Here is a 23,537-nt window from a genome sequence, read left to right as displayed (position 1 = left end):
TAAAGCTTGACGAAGTATGCAAGCAGAAAAGATAAGTCGTGGGTGGTACGTAGCACGTTGCCGGGCGGTTGGTTCAACGGTGGCCATTGGCCAGCCAAGCAGTAAATTCGATCGTCGAACGTCTTCGGGACGCGAGGCATGGATGCTATATCCTACGTTTTTTGTTCCCTCGTTCTCCTTACAACTTCCCTTCGTATACGCCCCCATTTTCTCGTAAGAACTAGTAGTATAGGTACGTCATCGATTCTTCTATACGTACGCTCGCAAAACTGACCCGAGCTTCTACCGCTTATCTTTTTCTCTGTCTTCTTCTTCTTCTTCTTCTTATTTTTCTTCTTCTATATCTTCTCCTTTTTTTCTTTTTTTACATTTACTTTTTATACTTCGTCGTCTTCAGTTTCTTCAATTTCTTCAACTTCTTTTATTTTGTCTTTCACTTCCCAGTCTTCCTCTTCAGCTTTTACTTCGATAACTCGTCTCGCTCGTTACACCATTTCTCTGACCACTTATTCACCGAACAAACAACTTCGAACTCGAATTAATTCGCGAGTTCGTTGAGCCGGAGAAATCGTGCCACTCTACCCACTCCCCCGCCGCCGCCCCTCTCTCCTTCTACACCACCACTCCTCCACGTCCTTCTTAATTCCGTTATCTTAATTAGTACAGCTCGTAACTCTGCAAGTACAGGTTTGGTGAGCGAATGCCGGGAGGAAAGAGAGTGGGATGGGCTAGAGGAAGAAAGAGAGAAAGAAGGAGCCAAAAATAGTCTTTAATCTCTTTTATCGAATATTCATGTCCAACACATTTTAACACCTGAAAATGAAAGCTGCTTTCAAAGATTGAAGATAATAATAATTACGATCTCATTATCTGTTTTAATACCTTTTGAATGCCATGAACCACCGACAAGAAACGCTACGGGCCAGACTATAGACCGTTAATTCGCACGAGACAAGGACAATCTTATTACTACTTAACTGAAGGTTGAGCCTTTCAATTAACGATTAATTTCTAATGTTAACATAACGTAATTATCGCATTCGTACACGTTCGACATTGATTTGGACAATCGGTATTCCTTCCTCGATTCAAATCAAACTCATTAACATGATAAATATAATTGTTTTTCTTTTAATTACGGCAGACTCGTTAGAGGTATTTATCGCTTATTATTATTGATATTATTAATATTATTATTATTATTATTATTATTATTATTATCATTGTTTTATACGAGTAACGATGCGAAATTTTGTATAGCCAGGAAAATAAATATTTTGGGATTAAATATTCTCTGACCAATAAATATTCCTTAGTCCCTTGTTGCTATGTTTCAACTCATTTTTCAGCTTTAACGTATACTAATTCCTTTCATGATCTTTCGCTAAATTACATTTACCTTCTTCTTCTTCTTCCTTTTTATTTTATTCTTTTTTTCTTTAATAGCCTTTAAAGACCCCGTCATAACTGTGCTCTGCGTAAGATTAAAAGTCATCAAAAAGTATCATCGGAAATGTTTTATCTCGAGGAACGGATTGAAACCGCTATGAGGTAGCACTAAAATTTATAGCTCGATTTGTAATATATATGAACGTGACGCATCTCTACTACGAATCTTTCGAATATTTCATTCGGAAGATATCGACTTTGAAAGATCCAATCGTTCGTACTTAGTCTTTTACAAAAGATAGAACTGACCTATCTTACTCTTGTCTTAAAAATGTCTGAGAAATTATATAGGTTCATGTAACGAACTATCATTCCTCCTTTTTCTTTTCCTCTCAGATTCACCGATGCATTATATAATGTGATAAATGTGTCCGTATATTAAATACAATGAATATATTATTAATTGAACGAATTGCATATGAATTTAATTGACAAATTAATGATTTCCCATGATTCGCGGAACGGAGCAAAGATTCTGTAGGTGATAAGAGAAGGGTCGCGAAAACGGCTCGTATCGAAATAGAAGGGCTGCGGATAGGGTGAATTGGGGAAGGTAGAGGGGGAGGTAGAGGGTAAGGTAGTCACTTTGAGAACAACATTTACCGAGCGGCGTAACGACCGATCCCTCTATTCCCAGTGGCAACGGAAGCTCGTAAAACGGTACTTGGAAATTCGCTGCGCCAAGTTAAACTTGATGGAGACGAAGGTGGATAGTATGGCGCCGACAGTCCAGGCAGCTCGACCCGTTGCTCGCCGCATAGTCGTATGGGATAGCAGGTTGTGAAAGAGAAAGGAAGAGAAATGAAAAGAATGAGAAGGAGGGGAAGAGAAGAGAGAGAGAGAGAAAAGGGATGCATAGTATGGGGTCGGGACCCAGAGGACCCGAAGAAACGGCTATCGGTCGTAGACCAATTTGGTGTTTCAAAGCAGGAAGGTACCTAGTGAAAAGAGTGGCCTTTCCGAGCAAGAGAAAAGAGAGAAAAGAGAAAGTAGGGGATCTAGAAATGAAACGATATTGTTTTAGTTGAAAAGGAGTCCTCGGTCGATACTTAGACTTCATTTTTCCATGAGACTCATCGTAAAATACGAGCACTGAAATATCAAGCAGTTACATACGTTTCCACTTGGTCTACTTCTCCTTTCTCGTTATAAAGTGAAAGAGAGAGAAAGATAAATAGATAGATAGAGAGAGAGCGAGAGAGAGAGAGAGAGAGAGAGGAAGAATGAAAAAGAGTAAGATAAGAAGAAGGAGAAGAAAAACGAAATAGAGGAAGGAAGGAAGGAAGGAAGGAAAAGAAAAGAAAGAAAAGGGACATTGTCGCGAACAAAGAGTTCGAAATATTTGAGGATACCTACAACTACGGCTCCCAAGGGGAAACGACGACGACGACGACGACGACGACACCGACGACGACGACGACTACGACGACGACGACGACATCGCAAGGATATATCGGAGAAAAGGACATAGTGGAAAAAGCAAGAAAGCAAGAAAGAAAGAAAGAGAAGGCGCGAGGGACGAATCGAAATCTCCTTTCTTCTCCAACTTCGTCCTTCTCTCTTCGACTCCTCTTCTTTCTAGGATTCCTATCTGTAGCCTCTTCCGCGTCCTACAGAGCAACGACGTCTCGTGGATTACACGTGGAGAACCGCATGGGTTAGCCGTACGACTTGGCCGACTGCCTTGACTCCAACGGAGCAAAATCTGACCCCCTTTCACGAAGGGATAAATCTAAAATTTGGCATCAAAAGAAGTCAGACCACCCACCCCAGCCCTCTACCCCCATCGCGTACTCGTCGTCGCCATTTCCTCGTCGTATCACCATCTCCTTTACTCTCCTTCCTAGCGAGAGTCGAAAAGAAAAAAGTCTTCTATTCGATCGGCACGACCGACCTCGGCATTTCTTCGCGTACGAAAGAAATTTCGGCCGAGAAGATCGTTCGATGGAAAAAGAGATAGATAGATATAGATAGATAAATGGGATTCGTGCGATAAGGATCCTTCCAAGTTGCTAGGAAAGATATTTTCTAATCCAGAAAACTACTGCAATGTTTTTACAAAAGAAACGAAAGAAAAAAAAAGAAGAAACAAAGAAAAAAAGATATAAGATCTTTCATAGATTAAATCGTTAATTAAAAAGCTTAATAAGATTTAAATTGTATTCATTTGAAATCGCTCGTAACTGAATTATATAATAAGATACATTATTCAAGAACGTTGAACACACACGTAGTTATATACATAGGTATAAACACACTTCCAAAGTCTTATTTAAAAATCAATAACATACGGTAGGTCGAACTGTCTTCAAGGTGAAAACGCGTATATTTCTTTCTCGCTAGAAAGAGAAATACATCCAACCAGCTTCTCGGTCAGTTCTATATTTAGTTTCCATGTGAGGACAAACACGTAGGAGGAAGTACGGTGCCAGTACGTGCATCTCCCTATTTCTCTCCTTTTTTCTCTCTCTCTCTCTCCTTTTTTCCTTTTCTTTTTCTCTTACTCTGGTAGGATATTAGAGTAGAAGCTATGACTGGTAAGTTACTTCTTACGTTCTTTTCGGTTAATGGTTGGGTACTTTGCTGAGCAGCGGGCGTCAGAACGGTATAGTGCTCGTTCGTGTGTTCGCCGTTTGGCCGGCCGCTCGGTCGAGATGTCCAGGAGATATCCAGGGGTGTCTTTCTTTCCCTCTCTCTCTCTCTCTCTCTCTCTCCCGCTCTCTCTCTTTCTCTATCCCTTCCTTGGAACCTATAAAGCTGTAACTATAAAGCCGGATGCGGAAGTCGTGTTCTCTCAGCTCGAGCTACCTCATCTCTTTCTCTCTCTCTCACACACACACACTCTCTCTCTCTCTCTTTCTCTCTCAAGATGCACGACCTATCGTAAATCGTTTCGTTCGACGTGCACGTCGAAATCGACTGCCGGCGAGTGATCAAGCGATACGCGCTAATAATAACGATGCTGTGGTCTTGATTTATGTCTTCAACCGATTTCTCATCGTCGATATCTCTACCTATCTACCAACCATGTATTCGCCTTCGATATTCAACGAAATTCGATGAAAAGCTTTAGAATCGAATCTTAACTCTGTACAATTTAAGTTTCAGTTAGTTCAAAGTCGGTAACAAGTAGACGTTAGGCAGAACAACTCGATCATCATCATTTTCCTATCTTTTTCTCTCTCTCTCTCTCTTTCTTTCTCTCACACACACACACACACAGAGTGTCTTTCTCCCCCTTTTTATTAAAACACCGTAACCGTGTAATTAACGGGCGTCCTGAGCCGCGTAATTAGCAAGATATTTTATTTCACCCGCACTCGAACTAAATATAGGTCAATCGATTTTCACCTAACGCCATTCAGTTACTTCTACTTTCTAAAGTATTACTAAAGTAAATGAAAACACAGTTACGGACAGCTAACGACCGTGATCCTTCAACGAGCGTTAGCGAGAATTTTACTTTAATTAGGCTGCCGCGTGTCACTCGAAAGAAGGAAGAGATGGAAGAGGAGGAGGAGGAGAAAGAGGAGGAGGAAGGGAAGGACGAGAGGGGTTGTCTGAAAGGGTCGGGAATAGCGTTCCGTTTTCAAAGTTCTTTTTAGGCGCGTTCACGAAATTTGCGGCCATTAGGCGAACCGCACGTGACGACCTTTTGAATTCATTATTGTCACGCTTCGTAGCACTCGAAAAGAATCCGGTATATATATTTTCCTAAACGTAAAGAAAAAAAAATAAGTATCTCAAGTAGTCTCGTTTTTTGCTTTGAAGAATTTGATATTGATCGTCGTTTACGTATCCTCTCGAAAAACCATGAGCTGAGAAGGAAGTTAACGTTTATTACCAAAACCAAAAGAGCTACGGATCGAGACTATCGAAATCCTGATAGGTTAACGAGGAAAGTTTATTTGCGTATTTACTACTTTCCGTAGAAGAAAAACCGCTATCTTAATGCCACGTCACGAGCGAGAAAATCCAACAACGTTTCTCACCCCTTTTCCGCTATATCTCTTTCCCTGATCTCGTCCTCCGTGAGAATTTGCGCTCTTTACTTCTTTTCTCTTTTTCCTGCTTGCACAATTTTGCCCAAGAAAATTTTTCTTTTTCTGCGCTTTTGTCTCTTCTTCCACCCTGGTAGCGAAACCATTTCGAATCTAACACACGATCGAGAGGGTGAAAAAAAATCGAATAGATATAAAGAAAAAAAAAGAAAAGAAAATAAAAGACAAAAGAAAAACAAAATGTAAGAGAAAAGAGAAACATCGAGAACTCTCGTGGAGAAGAAATTCGATAGGCAAAGAAGAACTCGATAACATCATTGGCTCTCGCATCTCAAACGCGATAATAACGTAACCGGCTGTTCGAGATAATCTCGATGGAGATCTACTTATCGCGGGATGCCTGCCTGCCTGCCTGCCTTCCTGCCGAAGAAAAAGTAAAGAGGCTGCTGTAGAAGGAACCAAGAAAGGCTGCTAGAAAAGAGCGAGATACTGTTGGCGCATTGCATTACCTATCCTGCTATCTTCTGGTTTCCGGAGAACCATGGGGGGTGCCACTATGCCGTGTAAAAGATGACTACTCTCTCGCTATGAAATATACTCACTCAGTCACCTTTCGTTCACTTATCAAATCCCTAAGTCGAATGGTTTGCCTAATTTCTTACTCCTGTTTTTCTATCTAAACATAACAAACAGTTACAATTAACTACATTTTATGTATCTATGTAAACAATTTGATCTCGATAAGTAGCGTATAATAATTGAAAATATTTGAAGGATTTTTTAGCTTTCTTAGGTTAGATATACCTATATGTTCGAATGCTTTATTATCAAAGGACAAAGGATAATAAATGAAAGAAGTGGATGTAAGGGAGTTTGACGGAAAAAGTAGTCCGAAACGGAAGGAAGGGATGAACAACGGGACACGTTTTCTCGTCTTACGACAATTTCGACTTTGATTTGTTTTTCTTTCCTTCCTTCCTTTTCCTCTTACACTGTCAATAACAAATCTCTTTTTATCTCCTTATTTCTCTTTCTTTCTTTTTTTCTCTCTCTCTATCTTTCGTACTTTTCTTCCAATGTAATAGAAAGACAATCGAAACGAGATAAAGGAAATTCGATTGTAAAAGAAGAGAAGCGAGGAAAGAAACGCACTTGACCATAAGATACTTTCCGGCATTCACGCTCGGCGCTACTTAACTGCCGTTTTAAGCTCCTTTTCCACCCTTACGAGAAAGACTCGATTAATAAGAATGAAGGACGTATAAGGTTGGAGACGGCTGCGAATAATTAAAATGTTATAAAAGCAGGAGAAAATATTCGAGTAATTCGAACAAGGGAAGGATAAAGAGAAAGAGAGAGACATAGATAAAGAGAAAGATAAAGAAAAAGAGAAAGAGAAAGAGAGAGAAAAAGAGAGAGAGAGAAAAAGGCAATGCTCGTCTCGAAATCGCGTTTGTCTGAAAAGTGTTTTTACGGTCTCCTTCGGCCGATCCTAAATTATACGTGTTTCTACGGTTTTACTCAACTCTGTTCGATTATTCTTCTTTTTCCTCTTCTTCGTTCTACCTTTTCTTACACTTCTTTCTCTCTCTTCTTCTTCTTTTCTCACTACTTGAATAACGCCGTCGGATAATTACAATTTTTAAGATAGTCAGAAATGAAAGTAAGAAAAATGCTCGGAATATTGAGAACATTTTGACATGTAATTTTACTGGTCTTCGATATATCGTTATTTTTCTATCAATCATGTCTTTAAATATTATTATGAAAGGATTGATAGCGATCGCAGGACCCGTAAAAATAATACCGTGGCCGAAAAATCCTCTACACTGTTGAACCGTAAAGGATCATCAGGAACTCATTTAGTTTCTCTCCTCGTGCTCTCTGACGTAGATATGCTGATGTTCTATATGCTGTATAAATATTGGATGTTTATTTTAGTAAAAACCTGTATATATAGTGAGTTACAGGAGTATTCGCAACCTCACGATCAATTTTAAATAACCAATAGTTTTTTATAACACGATATTTCAAAATTCTTATGCATAGAAAAATATTTTAGAATTATTAAACTTTTAAATTGATATCAATTTTATTACCAAAGAAGATTTTATTATAAGAGAAGTAAAATTGTACATAACTGATAAGAGAATTGGTCTCGCAAGATATACCCCAATCGAATTAAAAAGTATTATAAGATGCAAAGAAGAGCCAAGCAAGTATTACTTACAAAAATACTGTTGTGAGACAAATTTTTGATCATTTAAGTAAAATTATATTTCTCTAAATATAAAAAATATTCTTTTGCAATAAAATTGATGTCAATTTGAAAACGTAATTATTCGAAAATTTTACTTTATAAGAACGTTTACTTGTATAAGAATTTAGAAGCTTTGCATTACAAGCAAATATCAATTATTTAAAAATTATAGTGAAAGTAGGTACGAATACTCCTGCGACTCATTATATATTCAGCATATTTCAGCCAAGTATGAAGTTTATAGTACAACCGTAGAAGAGAACAAAATTAGCCTAGAAAGTTCTCACTATTTGAAAAGTTGAAATGTAATAATCAACTTATTAAGGCGAAGTTTAATTACAGATCATTGCGTTTGTTGTCTTCAATTGAAACTAGTCAAGAACTAAGAAACATAATAGTTTTCATTTTTCATCTCGCTGTGTAGACACAAAAAATATATGTAATTATTTGTATTATCAGTAAACATGTTTTAATATGTTCGTACCATCGGTAGTATACAGATTATTTCGTACGATAGAAAAAAATGTCAAAGGAAAAAAATATTCTGTTCGAAGGCGTCGATATAGTGATGAGCCGAATTTATTTTTTAACGGGACTGCATATTTTTAGTACAATATTCTTATAGCTTATAAAAAAACGAATCCAACAATGTGTAATATGTTTACCTTCAAGTGACCTTTACCGAGAAAATTGTGAAATGTTGTCTTTTATACTTGAAAAGATTTTTTGCTTGTAGCGAAATGGAATTTTGTGTTGAAAGGGTAAAAGGAAAAAAAAATCTAAGAGAAATATCGAGGACCGATCCGATTTTGCTTTGGAGTCGAGCATGATTGATTGCTCGCGTGCTTTCTTAATTAGCGGAAATTTGATTATCCAAAAGTCTCGGCCACTGACGACCGGTCTTTCGTGCAATTTTGTTGCTGCATGTTGCAGCGGCCCGTTCAGTAAGAGTACCACCGAAGAAAACAAGCTCATAGCGAAAGGGTGAAACCGTTAAAAAAATAATCGAATGAGTCTTTGAAAGAAAGGCTCATATTATATTTTTATCGAAACTCGTTTTATATTGGAAAAAGTCCTATGTGATGTACACTGAGGTATACTACGATGTACCATGAGTTTACATGGTTTTAAATTTTGGTATGATGGAAAAAATCTTATAAATAATTAACAATTAATGAATTATTAATAAAGATTGTCTCTTGTATATGAGAAGATTTTTTGCTTGTATGAATGTTTTACACGTTGATTTGCATTTGTTCTTTCATTTACTGTCCTCCAAGCGCGTACTGAAGTTACTGACAAACATTTCACGATATTCTCGGTTATTTTTCTCCTTTAACATTTTTTTCTATCGTATGAAATAAGCGAGATATTTTAGGTGGTCGAATAAAGCGAAAAACCCTGTATATGCATTATTATTCCATCGGGCGGCTTGTACCATTGGTCGTGCAGAATAATTATCTCGTTGGGCGGCTTTTACCATTGGTAATACAAATGTATCAATTCATTTAATTCAAATCAGTGCCATCCAGCTGAAAAAATTACAAATAACACAGAGACATATGAAATACGACCCCATCATAAAAATAATCACATATTGTAAGCTGTAAATAAAGGCTATGGGGTTTCAAATATTTTACTATTATCATTATTTTCTCTATAAATTCTCTATATTGAATGATTTCTATGACAGATGACAAAATTTACACGATGGGATATATTATTATACATACGTATATATACTACGTATAAAAACATAGATAATATGTGAATGTTAAACTATTGGAACGCGTTCTTCCGGTAAATGCGACACATTTTTTCCTCGCGATACGCGTCTCATGAAGTTTTCTCGCTCTAGGAAGCTATCCGATAACATCTAAATCGAAAGTAGCAGCTGTAATAGCTCTCTTTTCTTTTTACTTCTCCTGCTTTTCTTCTTCTTTTCTATTGAATTTCGTAACTCGAGCATAACCTCAGATTCTTTTAACGCCAACGTTTCTTTACTTCCCTTGATCACCTCCACTCATTATAGATAATTGAAAGATCGAAAAGTTTACGACACTTTGATTCTTTCTCTCTCTTTCTCTCTCTCTCTTATCCTCTTTCTTTCTCGTTTGCAATCTAAAATTACAGACTCGAATTCGTGGATCAGCGAACGTAAGCTTATAAGGGAAAGCCGATGGGTAAATGAGAGAAGTTCAGTCGGCGAAGACAATCGGATTTTCTAGATAATACGTATCACGAATCGTCTTTACGACAATTAGTAACCGTCGGGAAGCATCTTTCTACTTATACGCATCGTAATAACCACACACCGCAACTCTTAGTGGTGGAGGTGATAAGGGGGTGGTACTAAAGAAAGTGATGCTACTATTGCTGCTGCTGTTGGTGATGAGAGAGAGATAAAAATCCTCGTAAAAAAAGTCGCTAACTCGCTTCCTCGATTCGTCGGATCTTTCCTTTCCTCTCCCAAACTTCTCTTCTATCCTTGTCTTGCTTCTTCTAGCAAAGAGAGAGAGAGAGAAGCTGACACTTTCCTCTGCGTCCTAATTTATACTGATTAGATATCGAGGAGACTGTGGGATATCAGCTGTGGAAGCGGAATCGAAATTACGATTATCCGACGAATCCGACAGTAAAGTCCGGAAACGTAATCGAAACGTGCGATTTGCTTAGTCTCCCTCTCCCCCCCTCCCTCTCTCTCTCTCTTACACCCACACACACATATATATTTGCGAGGGAGCGTGTCTCGAGAGAATTTGAAATCGATGATTCTCGAAAGCGGCTTCAACGTTCATCGGCCGTAATTACCACGATGATGGAGAAACGTTTCGAGATAGAGAGAAATCTCGAATGTTGAAGAATAAATTTGAAAACCCTTTGAGAAAATGGATTCCGAAAATGGATTTCGAAAATGGACTTCGGCAAGGAGTTTCTAATGTACTCCCGTCGGATCACGTTTTACGGTAAGAAAAGAAACGACGCAATTGACTTTCTTGCTTTTGTTGTCCATTTCTACGAGATTTTTCCTTTTAATCTACAATATCTTGAACCTTAGGTAAAATGAACAAATATCATTTATCGAGAGTATATCGATATATGATATTATTATTATTATTATTATCGGTGCTCATAAATTGAATGTACAAGATTGATATTTTTCGATGGTACGGTAAAATAAAGACAGTCTTATCCGTATTAACGTCTCAAATACGAGAAAAGTTTTCTCAACGAGCAGCTTTCCTCTTCTAAAGAGTTACGAGAAAATAAGATCCTCATTATTACAGAATGGAGAAGCAAATAATTTATGAAGTCTAGACCCGAATATCATCTTCTAGAGCTTATCAGAAAAATATCCAACTTGAGGTTGATTTTACGTGATCAAGGAAAAAAAAAAAAACACTTGCTTCCCCGTTTCTTTTCGTCGTCCACCAATGCGAGATAATATGTCTCACAACGAAAGAATTCTGCTTTTCAACATCTTCAATCCTTATACACAAGGAAGAATTCCAAGCATATAACTGACAGGCTATACGATCTACGTGACCAAACTTGAATCCTTTTTCCATTGGCTAGCTCAAACTTGTATTCCACATCCTTTCGATATCCTATGCTTTCGACATATCCCATGAACGGGAGAATTCCCATGCGTTTTTGCCACGGCTGCTTCGAACGAGAACCCAACCACTCGTTTCTACTATCTATGAAGGCAAAGGTGGCTCCTGTTGGGAGGTGAAGAGCAGCTACGGAAGCCGAGGTGGAGTCGAGTGGTAGGATAGCGAGCCAGGATCGATGGAGATAATGCCCATTACCCCTAATACGAACTCGCCTTCTCTCCTTCCTCCTCTCTCCCTTCCTCTCGCTCTTTCTCTCTCTCTCTTTCTTTCTTTCTTTCTTTCTCTTTCTCCCTCCCGCTCCAATTCCATTTTCGTGGCTCCTCGAGATCGGTAACCGATGCTTTTTACCGCCTTCGCTGACTCGATTCTCGTGATCCGTGAACTCTTTTCTCCGCAAGCTCATCGTCGTCATCGTCATTGATCAAAAATTTCTCAAATTTCTTAACGCAAAACCTTCCTTTCCTATCTTCACCCAGATGACGTAGATTAGAAAAACCTGATCCTCAATAAAATGATTTATTTAAAGTATCCAATAGAAAAAGGATGCAGTAAGGAATACCTAATTTTACAGATTTCTTCCTTCCTTTAATAGACGAAGAAAAAAAAGGAAATAGAGAGAATGAATGATTATTGAAAAATGTATGATTAGCTAGCAGTTTTTATAGTTCCAAAGAAAATTGAAAAATTTATTTGTAACAAACGTTCTGTCGAGCTGTCAATTTCACTGATTCTCTTTGTTACGTTAACATCGTTTTAAAACATATTTGAACGATTAAATAAAATTACATTTTCGTAGGCTGCTGCAAAATTTGGTTTTGTCATGGAAAAAAGGAAACAAAGACGAAAAAAAAGCGACTTTCTTAATAGTCTTTACTTAATACTTATTTTCATTTGTTCAATCTTAAGACAACGTCGTATACCTAAAGAATCGTATAATGATTAATTAAAATGACTACTTAAAATACATGTCGATATTATAAATTACATTATAATTATATATATATATATATATACATATTATTATTATATATATACATATTATCGATAAATACATTGTCGATATTATAAATTGTTCGATAAATAATTTGATAGTTATAACAAAGTAATTAAGGTTTTATAAAACCACATTCATTTTCGAAATAGGGAAAGAATGAGACTTTGATTGAGAGCTTGTAAAACTACTCTCTCTTCCTCTTTCTCTCACCCTCTCCCTCTCTCTCTCTCTGTCTTTCTTCCTCTATTAATCAGTAATTAATGTTCATGGCTAATTATCGCCGCGAGTATGAGGACGGTTATACGATATACAAGATATAGCACAATATATATATATAACAAGAAGAAAAATCGTGGTGGATCGAGGCCGAGGTAGTAAGTCGTACGGGCGCAATAACCTGTTGAGTGCGTTCGCGTAGGTGGTGAATAGTGGATACGTGTTACGCGCGAAAGTCTGGGGATGAAGTTTCTCGAGGAAATACACGCGAGACAACGCGATAGCTTGTAGGAATAGTAAACGTACACATGACCGAAAAGAGAACGTCACATGGTGCATAAAGAAAAAGAACACCGAGTAATACGTTTTACTACTCGATAATATTTTTATATAAAAATCGAGCAAACCGATCAACGAAATAACCGAAATAAAAGAAGAAGAAGAAGAAGAAGAAGAAAAAAAGAAAAGGAAATTAAAAAGAGACCAAAGAAAAAACTTGAAATTCTGGCAACACGAAATCCTTGTCGTTCCAACACAAAGGAATTCTCGAGAATTCGTGAGAATTATTAGAGGATTTCTCGTAGGTTAATTAAATGTAATTATATTATATCAACGACAGAGGATACAAATTTAAAAGTTCTCGCGATTCGGCGTCGAAAGTCAAAACCGAACGAACTTTTTTTCAATCCTTCTCTTTTTTTGTTCTCCGTCTTTCATTTTTCTCTATCTTCTTTGTCGTTGGACTTTCGACCTGAAACCGTTTGACTAAACTTCGTTTGTTCCCACACTAAACCTTGCACACCTTTCGATCCGATATAAATGTATCTACCGCATTAATTAGGTTTTATAGTCCCTCGAACGTTCGTACGGCAATTAAAGCCACTCTAACGGAAATGGTTCTCGAAGTTCAGATATATCGATCCTTTATCGGATATCAGAGACTATTCTATCGTCGCGCCGTAGTAACGTTACTCGCGAAATGGTCGAGATTAGAGTGCGGTGTATGATTGGAATAAAAAGAAAGACGTTTCTAGAATTAACGAAAGTCCTAGAGATTCTCGTACAAGGTAATAATGATTTAACGAGGATCCACTTAGTTTTGGGAAATACCTGGGGAGGAAATAGTTGTTAAAAAAAAACTTCTTTTTAAATAAATCCTTATCATTTATCCGCGACATTTTATACAACTGTTCAAGATACATATACGTAGTATTATTTGCGGCAAAGGATTTTAGAATTAAAATTAACTATTATTCTTGTCAAAGCAAAACGGTAAACGTTGAACTTGAACTTGATGGAAGCATGCACGGTTTTCAAAAGCGTGACCCTGACATCATCAGGAGGCCAATAAACACTATAACCAGAAATCCGCTACAACATTTAAACAGACAATCATTGTTTAACAGTTCTTCTTTTCCTTTGTTCTTAAATGTAAACTAATCTTTAATATAAATAAATTTTGGTAAGATTTTCCTAGAACGTCAGTTTTATTCTAGTTCTTACATATGTACGTATATTATCTATGTATATACACAATTAAGCGAATATAAATTCAACTTGATTTCATAGATAGAGAATATATATCACAGATAATGATGAACGGAAGGATTTGGACAAGGACGAATCAGGAGTTAGTGAGCGAATCGAACCACCACTGTCTCACCTCACCGTTCACTCGCGACACGTTCGTGAAATGAACGTCCTAACATGTTCGACCGTTTTGCTACGAAATAAACAATGTCTCTCTTTGGCCATCTGTGGACTTATATCTTTCTATACAGATACGTACACACATATAAACATATGCATATAACTACATGAACATAACTAATTACATATATATATTTTATATATGTATATATTCACATGGGTTCGGTTAGGAAAGCATTGTGTCGACTTGCCAGTGTTAAGCATTTGATACGACCGCTTTCCTGTTTCGCTCGTCCTTTTCCATCCGTAAGCGAATAACCAAGCCATTGTCATTGTCGTTGTGTCGTCGTCGTCGTCGTCATCGTCGTAGTCGTCGACTCATTCGAGTTGTAACCGAGCCTCTACTGGACACTGCTATATAGTAGCCTCTTCTTCGTATACGAATTGTACAGCGATACGATACGATATGCCGTTGTGTATATCTGTCCTTTTTTTTTCTTCCTCTTACCCTTTCCTTATGTATGTATACACGCTTATGACACTATACTGCTATATTCGCTCGAAAGCGAATAATAGTAGTCTTTCGGTTAGTCGATCACCTGCATGCTTGCGTGATACATTCTACTTACGCGCTTACGTTTTTTTAATTGCAATTTTATTTATTTCGTCCGAAAAAATAATATCTTTGTTCTTCGACCGTATAGTTTCCTGTGTGATCATCAAAGTGAATTTTTCTAATCTGAAGTAACGATCTTTATATTTGTTTTTTTCTTCCTTTTTGTTTTTTAGTAATAAAATAGAGAAAATCGATCGTTTGACCAAACAATACTCGATAACGCGATTCTCATTGTAATTTTGTATCCGCGAGTACTGAATTTCATCGTTCATTTATCCGGAAATGCGAGTGGAAATGTAAAAATATTCCTCGTTGCGTTTAGATTCATTAATATCGGCTATTCAACGATAGTATTGCATTTCAATAGGATTTCATTTCCATTTGTTGCGGCAGATGCAGCACTTAAATTTCAGATTATATATGAAATAACCTAAGTGATATTCGAAACGCGTTTACTTTGCTACCGATACTAGTGAATTTACATCGATGAAAATAATTATCAAGATATGCATACATCCCAAATATATCTCGATTAAAAATTATTTTTTTGTTTGTTTTCTTTTTTAAACTCGAAATATTTAAAAATAAATAATATTCAATCTGAATTTTTTCAAACGGTTGTTAAATCAAAATCAATTAAAATAAATCGAACGACTTGACATTTTGTTGTAACGTCAGAGTGCTTGTTTGCAGAATGTAATATCATAGCAATTATTATCGAAAAAGAAAATAGCGAAAAAATGGGTAAAAATTTTTTCAAAAATTACATTGGTGCAGATACGGTAGTAGGATATTTTTGGTATAGTTGCGCATACATTTATTATCCAATCATATTCTCCCACGCGAGTTTCCTTTTTTTCTTTTTTTCGTTTTTTATTTTCATTTAGTTTCAGCACAACGATTGTTTAGAGAAAAAAAAAAAGAAATGTCTGTACATATAGAGCACGTATAGTATACGTATGTACGTAAATATACTGTCGCTCGTGTAAAATTAATATTTTTTCTGTTTTGTTCGAAAAATAACACCGGTCGCAGTCAGGTGGAGTTAGAGGAAACGTTCGTAGCATCGACGTTAAAATTAACGAAAGCGGTCGTGTAAACAATACAAGAACTTCTCACGATTTAATATTTTTATTCTTTGGTCAAAATATATCTTTATTAAAATCATTTTTCACTCTATTGTATTACGATTAATGCATAAACACGACTGCCAATTATTGAGAGAAAGAGAAAGAAAATTTAAATGATAGGATAGATGAGAAGAATTATTTAATCTAATTGAAATGTTTAATATTTCAATGAATGTTTATGTTAATTAACATTTATTGTATATCATGAACATCATATAGCAAACATATAAATATAATTGTCCTGTACACTTATAGTTGAGTCAAGAAATTCATGATTTTTTTTTTATCAAGTAGTACATTTTTTCTAATTGTCAAAAATATAGACTTTATTTATTTAATTAACATAATTATCTTTATAATTTATTATCAATAGCTATTTATACAGAAAAACACTAATAAGATCAAAAGTGAAATTAAAACATTTGCAACAATTGCAACATGTTAAAAAAAGAAAGAAATCTAACCATAATATTAAAATTTCTATAATTTTATTTATTAAAAACTTCTACTATTACTATTTTATACCTTATACAAGAATATTGTTCTCTTAGATATCCAAAAATTTGTCGACATTAAAAATAATCGTTATTTCGTTTATTTCATGCGTAACATAGATAATTATGTTAATTAAATAAATAAAACCTATATTTTTTTGACAACTATTATGGGAAAAGTATAATATTTAGTAAAAGAACCGTTAATTCCTTAACTCAATTATAAGTAATATTTAAAAAATAGTGATGTCCGAATATTTAAACGAGTCACTGTAGATATATACAAACATCAATCGATAAATCTTAACGTTTTTTAAAATCCTATATAACATTCGTTATTTTGTAAACACTCTCTTTCTCTCTCTATCTCTATTTCTTCCCCTTCCTCTCGAACTACAAGAGTATAAAACAGCTCTTGTAAAATATAAGAGGAAAGAAAATAAAAGATTATTTATCGAGAGCCGCCTCCCAAGAGTCCCGCGGTAACCATGCGTGAAAACAAAACAAAGCAGTTCTTCAACAAATTGTCCTTGAGCAGTTACTCGAGATATCACATTTCGACGACGACTGCACAAGGAAGCCAGATGAAGACTAAACGAAGAAATTTGAAGAACATATACATTATACATACTTGCCTCTATATACATTCGTACTATATAAAATAATTTAAATAAATATATATATATATATACATATATATACATTTATTTATTTAAATAGCTACATAAAGCTATAAAAAGACGAAAATAGTCGAGTACTGTTGAACACACGTTATAGGATTTTTTTTGTTATCTTTGCTCGAGATTGCGAGGAGCGTAATCAGAGAGACGCTCGTTGACTCGTGACGTTTCCGTTCGAAGCTTCCGCTCCACAGAACCGCACCGTTTCCGTTCGACTTGCCCAACCCACAACAACATGCGTGCGTGCTTGCGTATAAGCAAATATAGAACAAGTGACCACTCGTACGACGACGACGACGACTATCATCGTTCTTCTAACAATAAGTTTATTCGAGAAACGTGCTACCGAAATTAAGGTTCGTCGCGAAACAAAACGCAGAACAAAGTGAATTTTTCTCGATAATTCGTCGACCGATTTTTCTAACATTTTCGTTTCGTTTCGTTTAGTTTCATTTCATTTCTATGTATTTTTCTTAAGAACTCGTTCGAACAACGGGATATTTCTCTTTTATTTTGTGGTCTTCACAAATTTTAAATATCGAAGAAAATAGTTCGGAGTTTTGTGTTGTGTTTTATTTCTTTTTTTGGGTTCCTCTTCTTGTTTCTTTTTACAAGGACCTTCGAAAAGTTCAAAAAGGTCGTTCGGTACACGAATTTATTCAAGTAGCAGACAGCTACAACGGTATACGAGCGATAGTACGAGGAGTTTGATCTACCGTGAAAAATATTCGTTGAAAGAAAGAGATAGAAATAGAGAGAAAGAGAGAGAGAAAAAGAGAGAGAGAGAGGATTCACGGAAAGTCGTCGAAAAGTTTCTCTTCGGTCTTCCCAAAGAACCAAGAATATCCTCTCCTCCTTCCTTCTTTTTCTCTCTCTCTCTTACTCTCTTTATCTATCCATCTATCTAGTAACAGTGGGTATCGTCGATCAGCGATAGTAACATCTTTTTCTCGAGGAAAAGACAAAGCAAAAGATGAGATTAAACGAACTCAACTTCATCGAATAGTAGCTAATATCCACAAAGAAACGTTTTATTCGAGTCAAACGAATTGGATGAAATCGGTCGATGACGTAACGGAACAACACTTATTTACTGTGACCAATAGCGACAAACGATTTTCCTAGCATTTGATCTTCTCAAAACATTTAGATAGAAAATCATATTGTAAAAAGCTAATCGACATTTTTCCTTTTTTTTTTCTTTTATATTTACTACCGACTTAATGGTATATCAATGCATCGATTCATTATTAAAGTCGTTTCGAAATCTATAATTGTATAAGTAGTGTAATAAGTGATAGAAGGAAAGAGATAGATGGATAGATAGAGAGAGATAGAGAGAGAGATCATCAGCTCGGTTGTGTGCGTCTGTTTGTTAGGTTAGGATATTCTTTTGTCATTGATTCAAATGAGTACATAGAGTGTACGTGTACGTGTAAATAGATGTGTATTTAGCTTAAGGTGCGTGCCAAATATCAAGAATAATATATATAAATATTTATAAATATATATAAATAATATATAAATGTCACATATCTCGAGTGAATATTTGAATTTGATTAGGAAAAACCAGTGAGAATCAGACGAGTTTTAGAAAGTAACTGTGATAGAATATTAAGAATAGCGAACGAATATTGCAAGGTTTTTTTAGTACGTATAATTGAAATAATAAATAATCGTTTGAGCAGCATCGGCAACACGTGGGAACTTTAATTTTTAATCTAAAATAAAACACCAAGAGATCCCATAGTGGTTAGTGTGTTATAATACGAACGTGTGATTCACGTTATGTCCGCGAAGACGAGGAAAAGACATAAAGAATAATAATATCGAGTTGATAGCATATTTAAACGCCACTGTGTATTATTTCGAATCAACGGAAATTGGACTAACAAACGGGCTTTTCGTCATTTTACTATTGACAACTTGCTCGCTCGCTGATCGCGAGAAAAGTGGCCGCATGTGTGTAGACGGTGGTCGAAAATGGCGTTTGTGCCGACTAAGAATAAATTGAAAATGGGCAGTGCGGGCCGATATTATGGCGCCTATCTCATCTATGACGTGGCGAACTCGTGCCTTGCAACCTTGCACGCCAAGATACCTTCTCCGCTCGGTGGCACGCGAGCGAACCTTCCGTCTCCCGTACACGTCCAGAACCCCCGTAAGTTTTTCTCTAAACTCTCTTCTTCTTCTTCTTCTTATTATTATTATTATTCTTTTTTCTTTTTTATATATTTTTAATTACTTATTTTTTCTTCATCTTTTGCCATACCTATATTTTTCATTTTCTATCTTTTATTCTTTCTTCCCACCGACTGTCAGTTGTTTATCTTATGTTCTTTTTTTTCATGAATTTTTACCGTTTACTCATGCCGCTTTGTTCTTAAGCTACTGTTACCACTCCTACATAAATGATAAGGATACAAAAATTTGATATCGATTAAATTAAAGACTTTTGATATTTATTTATGCAATTTTATATACGTTTTAATACAATACGCACGTTAATCAAAGTAAAAATCTAGTTACTTAGTAAACTGGAAAACAGGTTAAATCAGATGGTAGGTAAAAAAGTTGTGCCACGCGTAAGGCAAAGTAACCGGGGCTTCTTTCCACGTGTAAATATTATATTAACGTTGAAAGAAGAGTGCAAATGAAAGGCGTAAATATAAAAGCGAAAAGAGATAGAGATGGGCTGACGGTGGCAGAGTAGGCTAAAACTTTCAACCGAACTTAGTTTACTTAGCTCGTAAATATCGTGCCGAGGAAAGCGCCTCTCTCGACGCCCATCATGACAGGAAAAGAGACGCGCGCGTGTTTTCTCGTCTATACGCGTGTGCAACAAGATTATCTTCGAGAGAGAACACGGTAAAAGAACAAGAAGAAAAAGAAGTAGATGAAGGGAAAAAAAATGTACGAAGCGAAGCTGGCTACTTTTAAAACTGTCTGCTACGCTTTATCCATTTTGTAACGAGTGTCTATCAAATTTATTACAACTTATTTTCATGGAAAGATAATCTATCTCTATCGAGTTCTTGTTCTATACGATAATTTTTTTAACGATTACCCGAGACACGTCGTTTCTCGTCGAGAATGTTTTTCCCCTTACGTACATCTTGCAAAAATAATGTATGTATGTATGTATACGTATATACTTAAGTAGGTACTTATTCAGTAGCGCGTATGCTTCTGAATAACAATTTATTTCTGTCGTAGTTAAGACCATACGCGATAACCGTAGGGTTTTACGCGTGTGCAACTTTAAATACGACAAGGATATATTCCTGTTCCATTGACGCAATGAACGAGTAACGTCAAAATAACCGGTTCTCGGTAAAGAAAGAGGCAAATTGGTGCCCATACGTTCCATAATAGGAGGGTTAGTCTAGTCTTGATGGGAGAATTTTTCTGATCGCGTGCCACAGCCCGATTAACATTGAGAGAAATGCAGCGAAAAAATAGGTGAGATTTCAGGCCATTAGTATCGCATTGCCGAGGCTCCTTTTTTTCAAGAGTTAAGACTGAAGAAATATTTTTCGACTAAATGAGTTGGTAATATGAACGAATCGTAAACAATTATAGAAGATATATCTCATGGATACACGATTTAATGCATTATTACAATATTTCGCAGAAAAAAGAAAAAAGGATATACGAGGCTCGATCACGAAAGATTTCCAAAACGATATCCTTCATTTTTTCTTACTTATTTTGACGAGCACGACATTGTCATCGAAAGAAAAACGTTCGAAGGTAATACGAACAACGCAATAACGCACGATCTTCTTTATTCCACGAGATGCTAAGTTTTTTGCTTAGATTTTTGTCATCGCTTAGCACGAATCTCACACGAGGACGTTCCTTCGAGTCTTCCCCTCATCCTTTCTCATATTTTTCTCTTTGGACAAACGAGACGAGGCAATAAGAAAAAGGCACAGAAGGTGCTAGCCGCAGGAAAGTGTAGAAGCACCCTATGAGACGGGATAGCGTGTCTGTTTTGATTTATAAGAATTCGCCACGAACCCCTAACTCACCTTTCTAAGTCTAGCCTCACCCCGGGCTCTCCTAGATCGAGCTAGATCTTTCTATCTTCCTCTCTCTCCCTCTTTCTCTTTCTCCATCCTTCTACCTATCTCCGTGAATAATAGGCAGATACCCTACAACCTAAGCAACCTCGCCTCGTTTCTTCCACCCTCTCTCTTAACACCCTCTCATCATCCTTCTCTTCTTATTTTATTTGTTTTCCTTCTTTCTCTGTTCTCCCCCCCTCTCTTTCTCTCTCTTTTAACTTATCGTTCTCTTTTTATCTCTTCCTTTCTTTCATTCTTTTTTCTTCCTCTACCCCCTCCCACCCCTATCTTTCTCCATCTTCGTCCATCGACCCTTTTTTCTTTCTTCATCTTCATCTTCATCCCTATCCCTTCTCTTCATTTTTTTTTTTTAAGAAAGAACGAACGTACGAGATTCGTCTCGTCGTTGTTGGTCAACAAAACGATCTATCAACGTTTGTGCAGGGAACAAGAACAGCTATAAAACATTAGCGAGTCATGAACGATTTTGCATCGCCATTTTCGCGGTGAAGTTGAAGAAAGAAGAGGAAGGAGAGAAAAGGGGAGAGAAGAAAAGGAAGAAAGAATTAATATACGCGTATCGCGAAATGTGCGCGTCATCAATCTTATTACTTTATATATTCACTTAAAAGCCAAGCCGGTGCTGGCTTGCCAACGGCGATGGGGGCTAGTGCGAAGAGACGAATTTCGCGGTAAACTCGCGCCTCGCTAATTTGCAAAAGCCCGTGCTGTTTTATATCTCGTTCTCTCATTTTCTCTTTCTCACTTTAACGTTTTACAGCAAACTACTGCTACTCTTGAGTTTACTTTGACGGTTTATGGGCTAATTAGATTGTTTCACGAGCAACCGAAATGTTATTCACATTTTTATTTCCTCGTCTTCCTTCCTTTATTTTTTGATTGCTGTTAAAAAAGTTCTCACGAAGGTTAATCATTCGTTATATGTAAGTAACATGTACAATGAGTATCCCTTATAATTGTACACCCCGTTACGGTTAATAGATTTTTATTTGAAAACTATTTATATATAGTGTTTTTTGGATGAAGAAAATTTTAAAATAAATACATTAGTATACTTTAATTACATATGTAATAAGTTTAACTTGAAAACCATTTTTATAACAAGTAAATTGTACTAATACGAAAAGAATGTATCTTAAAATCATGTTGATATAACAGGGGAAATTTTTCAACTCAATTTTTTTTGATTTTAACAATTGGTCATCCTTTGTTTTTTACTGTTAGTTAAATGTCTTTTACTATTAGGATTACCAATTAAAAAAAGAGTAATATAAAGTATGTTTGTTTAAAAATTACATAATATTTTAATTGAAACAATCCAATATATTAATAAAGTACATTAAAGTATTATACATACCTCAAATGATTGTTAATTAATCGAAGGAAACGTATATTTTAAACTAAAAACACGGAATATAAATTCAACGCACCGTCCTCTTCGAAATCGAACAGTAAACTGGCTTATTGTCTTCTATGAAAGTCAGTTAAAATTCTTCTATTGATTCTCGTTTACATGACTTTCCGAAGGTTATATATATATGTATAACGAAAGTAATATTCGGAAAGTCATATAAACAACATTCAATAAAAGAACTTTCATAGAGGACGATAAATTAGTTGACTGTTGGATTTTGAAGAGAACGGTGCGTTGAACTTGTGCTCCGTACTTCTAGACTACAATCTACATTTCTTTTAATTAATTAACGATCATTTAAGGTATGTCTAATACTCTAATGTACTCTATTAATATTTAGGATTGTTTTAACTAAAATATATTTGCTTTAACGTTTATAACCAGTCATTGATTACGTATTTTGAATTAACAATTTCCATCTAATATAATATCGGATCAAATTTGTTTAATATTCAAAGTATATATTATACACAAATTTACTTCGTATTATTCTTACTTAAATGGATAATAAAATGATTCTAATACTAAAAAACATTTAAATAACAATCAAATCATAGGATGATTGACTGTTAAATCCGAAAAAATCAAGTATTCTTTTTATTCTTACAGTTATACCAACACGTACGATTTTTAGTGACGGACGTTTTCTGTACATTACTTTCGTATTTGTTTAATTCAATTGTTATAAATATAACTTTTCCAATTATTCTTTTTCCTCAACATAATATATCAATAGTTTTCGAATAAAAATCTAATAAGCGTAACCGTGTACGATTTTAAGGAACATTCATTGTATATATTACGAAAGAAAACGATCACTTTTTCTCTCATTTCATTTTCATTTTAGAAGAAATATTCGAAATCTAGTTTGCCCTTTTTACACATAAGACTACGACAACACAGTTCGACGCGTTAAGCGCGACAA

General features: G+C 35.8%; 1 protein-coding gene across 10 annotated transcripts in view; it reads left to right on the top strand.

Annotated features, from left to right (window-relative positions):
• The window catches only part of LOC122516702 (nucleolysin TIAR), a 401,875-nt gene that overhangs the window by 245,520 nt on the left and 132,818 nt on the right, over nucleotides 1-23,537 (top strand). Inside the window, exon 1 of one of the 10 annotated variants that reach the window (XM_043634734.1) lies at nucleotides 19,076-19,268. The exons of the other annotated variants lie outside the window; for them this stretch is intronic. Within the exon in view, the coding sequence (XP_043490669.1) occupies nucleotides 19,091-19,268 (178 nt within the window). The 5' untranslated portion in view covers nucleotides 19,076-19,090. Of the gene's footprint in view, nucleotides 1-19,075; nucleotides 19,269-23,537 lie in introns of those variants that run through there. 10 annotated transcript variants of the gene reach the window in all.

The sequence above is a fragment of the Polistes fuscatus genome, unplaced genomic scaffold (assembly GCF_010416935.1).
Source record: "Polistes fuscatus isolate 324 unplaced genomic scaffold, CU_Pfus_HIC Scaffold2, whole genome shotgun sequence".
Classification (NCBI taxonomy): domain Eukaryota; kingdom Metazoa; phylum Arthropoda; class Insecta; order Hymenoptera; family Vespidae; genus Polistes; species Polistes fuscatus.
This window is presented reverse-complemented; position numbering and strand designations above follow the sequence as displayed.